We start from the raw sequence: 15754 nt of genomic DNA on the forward strand, positions 1-15754 counted from the left end.
GGGGCCTCCGAGAACAGTGTGCATTTTCCCAACGCTACAGTTGCAGAGTGGGTCAGACAGTTTGTCATTGCATTTAGTTCCTAATCAGTCGATGTCTGGGGGCCCCGAGCACTTGCCTGGTTTGCTTGCCTTGTTGCGACGGGCCTGTGCAACACCGATAGCCGTATGGAAATAGCTTACCTTCACTTCTACGGCTCGAAGGCAGCCGGAGCAAGAGGAAGATATCAGTCAGTTCCATGCAGTGTTGGCAACTCCTCAGTAAGGAAAGTCATTATTGGTTGTCCTAAAAGTCGCTAGAAGTCGCCAAATGACCTCATCACCTAATTTGCATAATGTGAACGTGATGCCATGGCTGCTGTAGGAGAGACTTTGCAGTAGAGACAAAAAACTAAATGTTTTATTATATGTTTATATAATATATAATATATAATATACATATATAACACTGTATAATGCAGTGATTTGGTTACAACGAATGAAATGAATGACCCTTTACGTTTATTTAACATCCCGCTGTCCGATCAAGAGTGGGATCTCGTCGGTGGCTTTGCGCATGCGCGATTAATTTGCTTCCTGGACGCAGAGGGGTGAGGGTCTCTGCTCCTCTCCTGACTGCAAACTGCCTCGCCTCTAGAGGCTGTGATCGCCCGTGTGTGACTACTTTCGGGCGGAGCAGGAAGAGCCCACCGCTCGCCGGGAACATGAATTGCGGAACAAAGATAGTGCTTTTACGTAAGTCTCCAAATGTCAGAAAAGTCTCAAATAACACCAGGAAAAGTCGCTAGATTTAGCGAGAAAGTCGCCAAGTTGGCAACACTGAAAAACTCAAAGCTTTGCACGGATGTGGACTAACAATTTCATCTTTATTAATTTAAGTACAAGAAACTTTGGTTTGAACGGTATTTGTCTTGGTTCTACTTCAACAATATATATTGTAAACAATATAAACTTTGCACATTTACAAAACAAAAATGGGCTGCAGAATAAAAGACATCCTTATCAAGAAAACAATCAACATCTTTCTAAAATTTCAAAAAATACAGATAAATATCGAAAAAAAAGATCTCTTATGACAATCTCTAAATGTGCACATGAAAAGCCTCGTATGAATTGTACAATGTTTCACAATTGTGAATCGAACTAAGAATGGCCATGGACTACTCTATAAATACACAGAGATTATGAAGTACAGGAAATTAATAAATACACAGATGTGTTATTATACTGTGAGAATAGAGCTCATTGAAATTATACCTGCAAAGTAAGGCTAGTAAGTAGTATGTCCTCTTGGCAGTTCTTATGCACAGCACCATTATGGAAAGCAAGATTAATACAAATGCAGAATATCTGATAGTTTTATTCTGGCTATTTATTCAGAGGAAATCCAGATTGAAGGGAACAACTGACACAGTGCATGACAGGGTGAAATATGTCCCATCTGCTACACCAGACTCTCTACCAGCTGATTGTGTATATCCTGAAAGCTTGGGCGCTGTTTGGCGTTCCTCCTCCAGCAGCTTAGCATCAGGTCATTGTACACTACATCAGGACAACAGGGAGGCTTTGGCAGGTAGACCTTTGGAACATTAAGACACAAATATGAGAGACATGCCTGGTAAATCAGGCTTTGTGAAACTATAGAAATCAAATCCATTCTCACCTGCTTGCCCTGGTCCCTGAAGAACTCCCCAGTGTTTTCAATGACTTGCTCATCAGAGAGCTGTGAGTAGGGCTGCCGCTTACACAGAGTCAGGATCTCCCACAGGGTCACCCCAAATGCCCACACATCACTGGCCATGGTGAACTTTCCCTGAAGATGAAGATGAAGGACATCTTGAATTCAAACAAAATGGAAAATCTTCATGTCAGATAAAGCAGGGGAAGCATTAAAGAAAAAAAAAATTCCCTTCAAATAAAGTCAGTGAGTGAGCCTGACCTTGACCTTACTCAAATGAATGCAATGTTGGTGCCACAAATGCTATTCGTGGCATTTGTGTGTCTCCTGTATTCTCAAATCAGGGGTCTGATGTCAGGTGGTGCTATTAGGTCACCTTCGTAGTTTGTCCAGTGACAACAGTCTGCTTCATAATAATCTACTTAACAAGTTGAAATGATAAATCAGTTGCTAGAAATAAAGTGCGTGTTACAGTGAAATGTGTGACTAAGCAATTTATATTTGTATAATCGAAGCGAAGTAAAATCTGGTCAACTGGACGGAAGTTCAGTTGACCAGATTTTACTTCGCTTCGATCTACGATGACCTGGATGAATGAGAACCTACACAGACATATTTGTATAATGTTTTTTTTTTTTTTACTTTCAACCAATTTGATATCGATTTTTAATAATTTAACACAGAGGGATGCTTTTTCAGGAGGCAGAGTCATACAGTGGTTGGCACTGTCACCTCACAGCAAGAAGGATACGGGTCTGAGTCCCAGCTCGAGTACAGTCTTTCTGTGTCTTGTCAATTAATCAGTTCTCATCTGCCCAGCATCATCCTCTCCAACCTTTTATGAGAGCAATTAATGGATTGTTTTTGTCTTTTTTAGTTCAACAATAAACTTATCCGGGCGGCACGGTGGTGCAGTGGTTAGCACTGTCACCTCCCAGCAAGAAGGTTCGAGCTCCGGCTCGGGCACGGGATCTTTCTGTGTGGAGTCTGCATGTTCTCCTTCCTCCACAGTCCAAAGACATCAAGAGGGGACGAGGCTGATTGATACTCTAAATTGACTGTAGGTGTGACTGTGAGCGTGAATGGTTGTCTGTCTCTATGGCAATATGATGGGCTGGCGACCCGTCCAGGGTGAACCCCGCCTCTTGCCTGAAGGCTGCTGGGATAGGCTTCAGCCTCCCCGCGACCCTTAACCGGTTAAGCTGTAGAAAATGGATGGATGGATGGAATGAACTGATCCTTTGAGCATTTAGAAGAATGTTGTGTTGTTGCTGACATTTGTATACAATCTGCTCAATTTAGTCCAATATGTTGCACAGTTACAGGGAAGAACAATGTAACGGAGTACAATTACATTCCTACATAGACATTTTTCTCAGTAGTGAAGTATCATAGAAATGCCAGATTTGAAATGTATTCATTTTAATTGGGACAATGCATATTAATGAACATTTACTATCAGATGTTAATACGCCAGATTTAGCCACCAGGCCGGTTTTCATCTGTTGTCACTAGGCGGGTTTGATGTCAACATCTCCAGCAAAAGCAATGAAACTATTATCATAACCAATATAAGTTAATCCTCTTCACAACACAATGCACAGCACATATGATCTGAAACTTCGTGCCACACACTAATACATATCATTAGCATTTACAATCGAAAACTTTCTCCATAAAAAACTCAGGGATGAGATCAGGGAGTGCAGACACCTGATAAGGTCCACGCAATATTTTTTAAGAAATTAATGAAGATAAAATTGGGTCTTCCTTAGCCCGTGCCCATCCCCTCCCTCCTTGGACTGAAAACAACTTCCTTGGCAGAGGTGCTATTAAAAAAATGATGGATTGTTGTTGCTGCTGCTGTTGCATGTCCTAATATTTTGCATGCTGGGTCACTTTCAAATCATCACCAGGACACTTGAATAGAACAAGGCCAAATATTAATCTTACCAGAAAAAACTAGTAGGACATGTTAGTTTCATGTAAAGAACAGGATCAATAGCCAAACAGCAGACCATTAAACTAATCTTTTTCACACGAGAGCTCCAAGGACCCCCTTCTGTTGCACCTGCATGCGAAATATCAGGCTCATGAGATTCAGCCATTTTTAAAGCAATAATTCTTTTTTGCCTTTTCAAATACTTACAAATGGGTGTTTTGAGCTCCCAAGGAAGTTCTTCCCTCTTGTGTCACTTCTCTGAGAATGCAGAAAGAGCCACTCATGTGCATTAAGCTTGGAGATAGGTAACTAAACAGCTGCAGCTACAAAACAACAAAGAACGTCCGTCTGCAAACTTTCAATTGCATCACAAACGATACCACTTCTAAATTTAATGTGTGTGGAACATGACAATCTGGCAGTTGAATCAACTCTGTGCTTCTTCATGTCTGTAGATTTCAGAGCTCAGGATAAAGAGCACATGGGTTATGTTAGACACACTAATACGCTCAAAAGTTTGTATAGAGATGTTTTTGCGCTGCTTTATTTTGTTTTTTTTTTGCTGCAGCTGTTGTTAACTGCCAGTCACCATTATCTGCAAGCTTAAAATATGTTCCTGGCTCTTTCTGCATCCTGGAGTCACAATTTAGTGATGCAGGAGGGAATCAACTTTTTTTTTTTTTTTTTTTTTTTAGTTTAAGACATCTACAGTATTTATAAGTACTTGAAAGACAAAATACATTTTTTGGGGTGAAGTATTCCTCTACCGTTATTAATTGCAATCTTTTCTTTTCCCGCAATGGCATAGTGTTTGCTGTCAAAGGGCTCTATCAAGCACTCAGTCCCAAGAAACTTTTAATGAAATGAAAGTGAAAACAGCTTTTAATGTCTGATAGGCTGTCTGTCCTCAAGCTGGACTGGAATTCCATTGGTCCACTGTAAACTCCTCACCACAAGCAGTGCTGGAAAACTTTTATGTCGTGAGCAAAAGCTGGACTTCCTTTTGTCTCGCACTCATCATGGTTACTCCTGTAACTCACCAGTAGGATGCTCTCCCAAGACATCCAGCGGATAGGCAGCACGGCTCGGCCCTGGATCCTGTAGTAGTCTCCCCGGTAAAGGTTGCGACTCATGCCAAAATCTGCAATCTTTATAGTGTAGTTCTTACCCACCAAACAGTTGCGGGTGGCCAGATCACGGTGGACAAAGTTGAGCGAGGACAAATACTTCATACCAGACGCTATTTGCACAGCCATTCCTATCAATTTACTGTAGCTGAAGATCAAGAGAGGGAAGGAAATACAAGTCGTAAGTGTACATGGCTCTATATTCTTTTCTTGTGATTATTACAAAATGATGTGCAAGTACTCACAAATAGGAACATGAACCTTGTATAATTGGCTTGAGATTAATGGTGTCTGACAACTAACAACAACCAAACTGCCCAAAAAATATCAGTTTTCCAATTCTCAAGCACATTTTCCAGTATAATCGACATCTTCCTTATCCATCCATAAGAACAAAGATTTGATATGAGCTGAAAACAAAATAACTGTAAGTGTTTATGGATTACTGAGCATATAGCTGGATAAAGAAGACGTGCATGTGGATTATTTGTTAGCCATCAGTTTCCATTAGTGTCAAGCTCGATATACATGGCTGACTCTTCCTGTCCTCTGGAGAAACAAAGAAGTACTGCTGGAGGGAAAATGTCTCTGTGGTCTCCAGTCTTTTTATGTGCTTGAAAATTCAAAACACACTCATAGATCGATGTACCACTTTTAAAAATGAACACACCTGATCTCATCTGGCTCAACCGTCTCATCTTCGTTGTCCTTTAACCTGAGATCGCAGAGAAACTGGTTGAGGTCTCCATTCTCCATGTACTCTGTGATCATGCACAGAGGGTCCGTGTCAACACACACAGCCAGCAGACGCACAATGTTGGGGTCCCTCAGACGCGACATGATGCGGATCTCCTTCAGGAAATCATTCCTGCAGCACAATATGTGTGATTTTAAATTGTCAGCAAAATCTATTTCATCTGAAGTGAAAATCGCAGGTGGCGCAGTGGTCAGCACTGTCGCCTCACAGCAAGAAGGTTCAGGGTTCAAGTGCCGGATTGGTCTCAGGATCTTTCTGTGTGGAGTTTGCATGTGTTCCCTGTGCCAGTGTAGGTTCTCTCTGGTACTCCAGCTTCCTCCCACAGTCCAAAGACATCAAGAGGGGACGAGGCTGATTGATACTCTAAATTGACCGTAGGTGTGACTGTGAGTGTGAATGGTTGTCTGTCTATGTGTTGGCCCTGAGATGGACTGGCGACCTGTCCAGGGTGAACCCTGCCTCTTGCCCGAAAGGTGCTGGGATAGGCTCCACCCCCCTGCGACCCTTAACAGGATAAATGGATGGATGGATGGATGGGAAAATCACAGTTAGCTGTACAACAACAGCTTACCTAGCATTCTTGTTGGCATCTTCCCGCAGTGTTTTAACAGCAACCAGCAGGGGTAACTCATTGTATCCTTCAATTGACTCATCCTCATCCAAAAAGTCTGCCATGCCATCTGCCTCACACAAGTGCACCTGTTAAACCAAACTATTTGTCAGTGTGTCAGCTACTTAAAAGCATCCATAAAGCTCAGTTTAATACATCTATGTGTTGCTCATTTGCCAACAGCAACATCCATTCCATTGAATTAACGACATAATATTGACACTGAATTTTTGTTTTCAAAAATTCATCTTAAAGTAGAACTAGAAAGCTGAGTTTACTTCTCCAAACTGGCCCTCTCCCAGCTTCTCCTTGAAGGTGAGTTTGTTTCGTGGGAACTCTCTCATAGAGGAATCAGCGCCAGTGAAGAGATTAATGTTGACAGCTGTGATGGAATAGGTGCTGCTGTCGGAAGACTCCTGCAAGCTGATAATGTCAGCCTCGGCATAATGGGGGGCACTGTCTGAACCACCGACTGCAAGGCCTCTGCAGGAGGGGCTCGGTCCTGATGCGGATGAGATACACAAACATTCTTTAGTCAAACTGTCTTTTCTGTCATACAAAAGCATCAAATCATGATATCTAAGAGACTGGAAACAGCAAATGTTTGCCTTCTTAAAAAAATGTCAAAATAGCTATTGATTCATTGTCTTCTATTAATTAATTCATAGGTTGTTGCTGCTGTAATAGGTACAGAGGACCTCCTCACTGTCTTTTGCCACCTTACCAAGATGTTCCGAAGACTGGGCAAACTCAGGCAGTTTCCGGATGAGGCGTGAGGGCTCCTGGTAATCAGAGCAGAGAGGGAAGATTCTCTCATAGGTGGAGTTGGAAGTGGAGCCACTCTCGCTAGACAAAGAAGAGTGGAGGAAGGAGAAGGCCTGGGTCTGCACAGCGAGACGAGCTGTGAGCTGATCATCCAGCATACGACGGGACGCCTAGATTATCCAGTTAAAACAACAATTTAAATACCAGATGTTCTTGAAGGAAGACATGGTTGGATTAGATTACATTATTCTGTCAAATAAAAAGATTTTCACACCTTTTCAAGCATTTTTTGCCAGACCTGCCGCCACAAAATGATAATTATGATAGCTAAGAGAATGGCAATAATAGCCACCAAGCAGCCAATCAGGATTCTGGTGTTGCTGTCATCCACTTTATGAGTTGGATCATCCCCTGACAAAGAAAAGTTGGGAGTTAAAATGGATTTGATTAAACCCATCAAAGCTCAAGTCACAATTTGTTATATCTTGAAATAAATACATCCCTCATGTTTCATACTAAGAGCAGTAAGACAAACCAGGGATTTCACATGACGACAGCAGGGGGCACTGTTTGATCAGAAAACAATAGAGCCAATTATTTTTTTAACCAATTACCTGCAATTTCAGACTGAAATGAATCATAACACAAGTAAGTTGCTCTTCATCACACTCACTGAAGATGTATTACAAAGATTCAATTCCAATTAAGAAAGATAATACATAAACAGTTTCTCAATATTGAATATAGTCTTGATGATATTCAAGGTTCACTGAGAATTCTGCAGGTTTTATTTACCACATGACACCTTCATACATCACATACAGTTTGTCTCCCCTGATTTCTTTTGAAATCATCATCAATGTTAAAAGCCACACCTACAAGGAGGCTAAGCTGACCTGGTAGGGTGTTTGTTGGGTGTCCGTGTTTTCGAGGAGACAGAGATGTGTTGTACACTGCTGATCCTATGAGAGGAACAGAGAAAGATGAAGAGTTAGATCAGACAGGAAGCAGTCCCTAAAATCAGCCAGGTGATGTATTTAATATTTTACCTGACTGGAAGGCCACCTCACTGAACAGCATCCAAAGGTCACTGAAGTGGAAACGGCATTTGATGGCTGTTGCTGTGCGGTCCCCAAGGGGCACGGTGAGAAAACGCGCGCTTTGGCTCACACGGTCAACAGCAGGTTTGAAGGACACAGGGTCTGTCTCCCAATCAGATCCTGACCGGAAGTAACAGGTGGCCTGTCGGAACATCCTCACCCCTCGACTGAACATATTATTACAGTGAACCTGTGTGTGTGTGTTGAAGGGTTAATAGTTAATATATGCATACCTCTTGCAAAAAGCCTGTCAGAAGGGAGATTATAAGCAGAAATATTATCCTGCCTCTCTGGCCTCTGGCTACAGCGCCCTCCAACTGATTAAGGATAAAGGATTGATTTTCATACTGCGGGGATATTTTATTTCATTTTACAAATTTTATTACCCAGTTAAATTTTCAGTAGCAGCTCAGTTCAGTTAGCTCAGCAGTTCTGAAATCCACAGTGTCACCACTCCCTGCACTGATGCCTCACCTTCATGGAGGTGAAATTCCGAACATGGTCAAACTCAAAGGTCATCTCCACATAACCCTTGGGAAAGGTTCTGTTGCTCCAGCCCACATAGTCGTACCCTGGCCACATGCCGTAGATGTGACTGTGAAGAAAGTCATCTAGACCCCAGGTGCCATCCGTCAGCTGACCAAGCCCCTTTGTCAGCCTGGTAGAGGAACAGATGTAAAGAAAAAAAGTCACGAGCAGGAATGTGTAAATTTATGCAGTTCTGAAACTGTGACAAAACTCCTTGGAAAGCAAATCCAGATTTCCAGTATAAGTAAAATACAGACCTTTCAGCTGATGTGCCATCATACACTGAGTCATTAAAGTAGACATCCAGGCCTCTGTAGATCATTTGGTGCCCATCTGGGATGCTATAGGCCACCAGGCCATCTAAATGGAAAATGTGGAAATGTTGATTCATCAAAAATATGCTGCATGTTGATAGTTTGACTAAATGAAGTGATACATATGACTTACCCAGCCATTCACAGCCATATAGCTCCACTCTCATACACACTATCATAGAATGGTCTGTCACTGGCATGAAGCGGACAAAGCGAGCTATAATGGGAGGCTCCAGATCCTTCAGCACCACATCGTATGCATTCTTGTTCCCCTCAATGACCTGGGAGGAAGCATGTGACAATATTCAGATGAAGTAAATCATGGATCAAAAATGAAATCAATAATGTATTTAATTTGTAATAACGTAATGGTGATAAAGTTGTAGCCCACCCTACTGCACTTCTCTGTATAGCAGTTGCTGGGACATGCAGAACCAAGTCTGACTCAACGTAAAAAGTACACTAGATACTGCACTTAATGCCATCAACATAGAACCGGAGTTGTTGCGGACAATATTTTTTCAATAAATCATATCACCATAAAGTGCTTTGTTCCATCAGTGTCACCAGAAATCACCAAAGGTTGACTCTAGTTAAACTTTTGTATTACGGGCAGCTCAACCTCAACCTCCTGCCGATAAAAGGCACCGTGTAGAGAGACAGGCATTTTTGTCGCAGCGATTATGTTCGCTGAAGAAACAAAATTATGCTCAAATCGGCCTCTTCCTCACACACCTGCCAGTTGAAAATCCCGTTCTACTCTTGCAAACCTGGTAATGATCCAAAATGGATTTCAAAATAACACTTCCTGCAAGGCTGCAGTGATGATGTTTATCTAGACATGCTCACCTGCCTTCCTTTTCTGTCATGCCAGCCTACCCAGTTGCTGCCATCGCGGCTGTACTTGATCCTGTATCGCTGGGCAAACTCATTCCCCATCCCGTCAGCATGGCGACCCTGTGTGCCCACGAGTGTTATGAAGTGCAGCGAGCGCAGATCAACCTGGAGATATTCCTTCAGGCCGTCAGGCTCTGACAAAATGTCAGGGCACCAGGCCCCATCCCCGTCTCCATTGTCAAAGTCAAGTCTGAAGAGCAGAAGATAAGTGAGGTTGAAAGAACAGATGGGCAAAGAGTTAAGGAGGCATGGAAAGAAAGAAAAATGATAACATAAATGAAGAGGAGAGAATAAGACAGGGCAAGATTATAAGCAACACTTGTCAATATGGGTACATGAATAACTGGAATTAATAATAAGCATTAACTGTTATTAATGTACCCTTATTGTAAAGTGTTATATAATTAGTAACATGATCCCCTATAGAATTAGTTGATATTTAAATGGAAATGTTTACTCTGTATTATCTTTGGACCATGATCAGTAGTGCTGTAATAGAACTTACACACTCTCTATTGAAAAACTATGGTTTCAATTATTTTGCTAAAGTGAAAATAAATTGAGATGACAGAAAATAAAATTTACTGTCAAACATGCCTTCCAAACTTAGCAGCAGTTGACTCAGACCACTGACTTGAAGCAGAGATGTCTTCATCCTGAATCTGGCCTCCAGTCATCCCGAGAGGATAACGACACACCTCTACAAACACAAGCCAGAATCACAGATACACATCATGACTATGGCTCATATTTGTTAGAAACTGTAAGCATGAGGAAGCCCTCTCATGAGTTTTAATCCTTATGTATGTATTTTCCAGTGTTGTGTGCAGTTAAGTGGCCAGGGCGCGTCTGCGTCCCCCCTCCCGGCCTCCTTCCTGCAGGCTGCAGGCCTCTGCAGCCAAACAGAGGCATCACTGTGTAGGTGCCAGTGTCAGAAAAATGAACTGCCTGCTCTTCAGTTTTCACTCTTTTTTTAAAAGTTCCACCGCAGCCACGTGAGAGACATTCTGGACTTTTACAACTTGCATCTGCTGGGCATGAACCCAAGGATCGACAATAACAAGATGCACAACATAATGTCTATATGACAAAGGGCAACTGAGACTGCATCTACCAGAGTTTACTCCGACCAACTCTACCTAGTAATGGGACGTCTGTGTTTTACTCACCTTCCAACCGAATTGCTCGACATGTACTTGACGGAGCATTGAAACAAATATGCCTTTTACTAGGAAAATATTCTAAGTGCGAAGCTGTGTGAGTTACCTACAAGTACACCTACAAATTTTCTAACTTTTTTTTCCTCTGAATGCCTCCTGCTTGTGAAAGGCCTGCCTGTTCTGAGGATATTTGCTGTCTGACCATAAGGTAAACCACACACACACACACACACACACACACACACACACACACACACACACACACACACACACACACACACACACACACACACACACACACACACACACACAGTGCGTTCTTGCATTTTAAGCCCACCCACCTAAAATTGCTTTCCTTGTCCATCTTGTCATCATGTCAATCCCTCAGGAGTATGAAAAAGTTATTTTGAGCTCATGTATGACATGTCCACACTGGCTGGTTTCATCACACACACCCACACACACACACACACACACACACACACACACACACACACACACCACACACACACACACACACACACACACACACACATTTAACTCACTGTATCACTGATTGCACCACTTTGAGTACAGAGAACTAGCAGTTTGAGAGAGCATCCCAAGATTTCAGATTCCCAGTCATCAAGTTGGAACCTTGATATCAAGACATACCTCTCCTGTCAGTGTCAGATGAATATCTACCTGGGTTGACTTGAGATCGTCCTGTGGCCACCAGCAGGATAAATACAATATGGTGTTTGAGCGGTTGAACCTCCATGACCTTCTTAAGCAGCTGCGCACCTATATCAACCAAGATGGTTGTACATGAGTGTTTGCAAAAAGTTGCAAAATCATATGTTGTACATCTAAATTTCAATGAGCTCAATTACATCTCAGTATGAGCAGGGAGCGCCCAAGTTAAACCTCCTAAAACTCAAATGTGACTCACAAATACACTCCTTGTAACCCTGCTTTCTCCTTTCCTGCATGTAGAAGCCCTTCAAAGGTCTCAGTGTCGTACTTACACCTTGACAACACATCGATCAGAGCACCATCTCACGTCAGTACAAATATCTATAAATGTGGTCTTCTTAAAGTTCAAAGTAAGTTTGTTTTCTGTCATCCACTTAAATATTTAATAAGACATATTATAATAAGTTAAAATCTTATGCAGTCATTTTTTATTCTATAATGCATGTGCTAGAATTGTATGAATGACTTCATGATAATTAAATGACATTCTACTGAATTTTTGGGAATAGATTGATATACAAATAAAACCAGTTCCTTGTATATTTGTATTTTCCTGCATGATGTCACTGTCTATACACAAATACATTGTTCAGTAGTCACCAAAGCCACTGAAGTGTCGTATTAGAAAAGATGGATCGAACTTACTTTTGAAAGTCCTTTTTATGAAACCATCTGTCTGAGCGAATATTCCTCATCTGCTGTGACTTGATGCAGCATTACAAGTCACTGACCTCGTCCTTGGTAGGAGTCTCTTAGACTAGAGAGAGAGAGAGAGAGAGAGAGAGAGAGAGAGAGAGAGAGAGAGAGAGAGAGAGAGAGAGAGAGAGAGAGTGGGAAAATGTAGGCTGATGTAACAGCCTCTTTCTGGCTGGAAAGAAACAGAGAAAATAACACACTTTGGGATGTTGAAGCGAGGCCAGAATTCCAGAATTCCACCTGATCCGCAAATGGTTTCAATTATGGCTCACGGATGCAGCTGAGAGCAGCAGGATCTGGCAGCCTTCACTGAGAGCTACTGGCAAAACAAGAACTGAGCTCCTTCTCAAGAACCTGCCCATTACTGAGGACACATGATGCTTTATGATACAAACAAAGTGAGTCACGGTGCATATTTAAAGTCAAGTTGCTGCTGCAGAAGTGTTCTGTTAATCAGTTGCTTTATTCTTTCAATCGGTTGCTTTTTAAAACTCACCTTTAAGAACTTTAAAACTCAACAATTTATAAAACTTTAGGACTTGGGAGCCTGTGTTTCCTATCTTGCTTTGTCTTCTTCAAACTGGGCATGTTCTCTTTTTTTCCCTAGTGTTTAACCATTAGGTTTAACTCAGGTGTACCTCTTTAAATCGCTTATGATGAGTCTGACCATAAATTGTATGGATGTTGTCTAGAGAAAGATGGTGGTGGAGTCTTTGGTTCTAAATACTGGTGGTCAGTGTGAGGTCATCGTCAAACAATAATAAAAAATAAAACTAACACTGCGAGTTTGGTGTGTATTCAAGAGACCTTGAGATATTTTTTTTGCCATTATTTAGTTCCTTTTACAGTGTCATTTGCGGGATGGGGCCATGGGTTGTGTGTCAATGTCAGTATGTCATCCTGATTGTTAATCACAATTCTGACTTTTATCCCACAACTCTGACCTTACAGCAAAGCCATCAATCACATTGTGAGCAAACAAAGATAATCCTTGAAAAGTCTGATGAATAAGATATGAAAAGATAAAATAAGGCAATATAAGATAACAAAGATATGTTTGTTTTATAAGACAGTTGCAAAATAAAAAAGAATATACAGTATATATGAGAAAACGTATGAAATATCAAACTCACTGAGGACTGAGACATCGCACTGGTCAGAATCAAACACTAAAAAAAAATTGTACTCAGCAACATAAATACCCATGAAAGCTTCTTAAAGGAAGAAAAACCAAATGTACATGAAATGGATAAAGGAGAAATAAAAAATAGACAAGATTTTGATCAGGATGACTTCTGTTGAAAAGTTTAGTTAAGATGTCACTCTTTGACCAATTTACCTCTTGTTCTTCCTCGAGGCGTCATTAAAGTGGTGACACCTATCTGACAATCACAAAGTACATGCTCACGAGCATCATGTAAGAAGCAGTGCTGAATGGAGCCAATCTTGAAGGTACATTCAGGTATTTTGCTTCTTTCTGCTATGCAGTAGATCATAAGATCTGCTGCTTCGTATGAAGACACAAAGATAGAGAGGGAGCGAGAACAAGGAGGGAGGCTCTGTCTTTGTGCTCTGGCTCAGTCAAATCGAAATCTTTCCATCAAGTCCATGTGTGACTCTATTACAGTTGACCACGCTGAAAGAAGCAAGGGGAGAGGGCATCGACGTCAGATGAGTCATCGTGCTTCCTGACCCGTCCACCCACCTGCTACATGACCGAAAATATCAACCACGCAATTGACTGGAATAATGACTCAATAAAATGAATTTAGGCCAATGGGCATGAACACATCCACTCTAATCTCGATGACTATTTAATCCCAAGATTAAAACCTCCAGAACACCTACCAGTAACTTCAAACACTGATCGTTTTTTTGATTTACTGTGATAATTTAGTCATAGACTCCATGTACACACAGCTGCAGGTATATTTCCCTGTGGATTTTTGAAGGACAAACTCTCCCTCTTTCTTAATTTCTTAAATTTAACTTTAAGTCTAAATAAAATGAAAAAATAGTTTTTAATACCAAAAAGAAAATCATTAATTTATCATTTTTAATGAAACCTAGTTATTAGGTTAACATTTTTTTTTGCCAGGTATATTTTTGCTGTTCTTTCAAAAACCCTCCAGCATTTCTTTAACGTAGGTTTTAGTGGTAAATGAAATTAATGAAAAACTGAAAGAACCAATTTGTATTTGATAAATAATGCAAACATTTACAAAATTGTCAAAATTCCCCAACTTTGTCCATACGACTGGAAAAATTTTAGGCTTCATTTCTTTAGCTTTAAAAAAGAGATGCAGCAGAGAGAATTTAGTGAACTCTAATCTAGTTTTTGTTGTTGTATTGATTGATTTGGTTAATTGTTGTGGCATATATGTTTTGTGATCACAATTCCTGTGGATCAACGTGAGTGGATGGCTGAGAATATTAATGGCAGTGGGTCACTAAAACAGGATTATGGTACAAGGGCAATGTTAACAGATACTGTGTGTCCAAATACGAAACAATAGAGCCACAAAATAATGATTGATCATGGTCAATTAGTTACCCAGATCGTGTGATTGTCCAGATGACAAAGGCAGCCGATCACATATCATAATCCTTGCTTATCTGGAAGCGTTCATATTTCTTGGTCTATTTCATTTTGATACATTTTACTTGCTGATTACCGAGCAACTAGAAAGCATTTAGAGAGCACGTTACTGTGCTAAGGTGAACTAATGGCTCCTGGCACTTTCAAGTGCAGATCCCAATTAAAGCAGCAAGCAGTGATGAGTGGATACTCATACCCCTGCACATCCCAGAGGTAGTGGTTGTTATGTAGAGTGAGAGGGAAGTGAAACATGACAGTATTTTGATTTTGTATGAAGGTGCACACGAATACTGCACTGTGGGGAAAATATCACTTCCTGTGTCCACTAAGTGTCAAAAGAGAACAAGCTTTTACATATAATATGTTGCTGTACATCATGTGAAGACTTCACAGTATAATTTTGATGTGAATCAAATCATTGTGGTTACAACAGAATTACCCCCAGTAGTCACTAGGTGGCAATATGACTAAGACTTAAAGACCCACTCTGATGAATATCATGTTTTACGAGTTGTTCACATGTTCATGTGACATTTATCTGATTCTAGAGGACAAATCATGAGAAAACTAAGCTCAAAATTGTATTTCTGGGTCATTTTGGATTCAAATCGCAGTGAATCAATGGCAGACCCGAAAAGATCAGGCAGACTGGCTTTCACACGTCACAAAGCCACTGGGCAGGCCACAAACTCCTGCCCTGCTCCACCCCGCTGAGCCTCAGACTCTGAGACGATGGCAGATAAACACGTATGTGCTGTAGTGGGTTGCAATGCTAAGAAGAAAGATAATGACTTTAGCTTTCATAATCTATCGAAACACTTTGCTGTGAGGGATCAATAGATAAGGCTT

The 15754-nt window shown here is 41.1% G+C and overlaps 1 protein-coding gene across 1 annotated transcript; it reads right to left on the bottom strand.

Moving 5' to 3' along the window:
- Positions 1-1001: 1001 nt before the first annotated feature.
- Positions 1002-11635, bottom strand: ddr2b (discoidin domain receptor tyrosine kinase 2b). Its single transcript, XM_086204983.1, has 16 exons — positions 11560-11635; positions 10313-10415; positions 9668-9905; positions 8952-9099; positions 8762-8864; positions 8451-8634; positions 7926-8166; positions 7773-7838; positions 7151-7287; positions 6836-7046; positions 6390-6613; positions 6073-6200; positions 5415-5612; positions 4658-4892; positions 1661-1810; positions 1002-1576 (listed from the first exon to the last, which is right to left on the bottom strand). Exons 1-16 carry the CDS (start codon positions 11633-11635, stop codon positions 1442-1444), a joined length of 2577 nt encoding a protein of 858 aa, XP_086061109.1. The 3' UTR covers positions 1002-1441.
- Positions 11636-15754: the final 4119 nt, after the last annotated feature.

The sequence above is a fragment of the Aulostomus chinensis genome, chromosome 5 (genome assembly GCF_037954235.1).
Source record: "Aulostomus chinensis isolate RoL2024-O1b breed Wild chromosome 5, RoL_Achi_v1.0, whole genome shotgun sequence".
In the NCBI taxonomy this organism is placed as follows: Eukaryota; Metazoa; Chordata; class Actinopteri; order Syngnathiformes; family Aulostomidae; genus Aulostomus; species Aulostomus chinensis.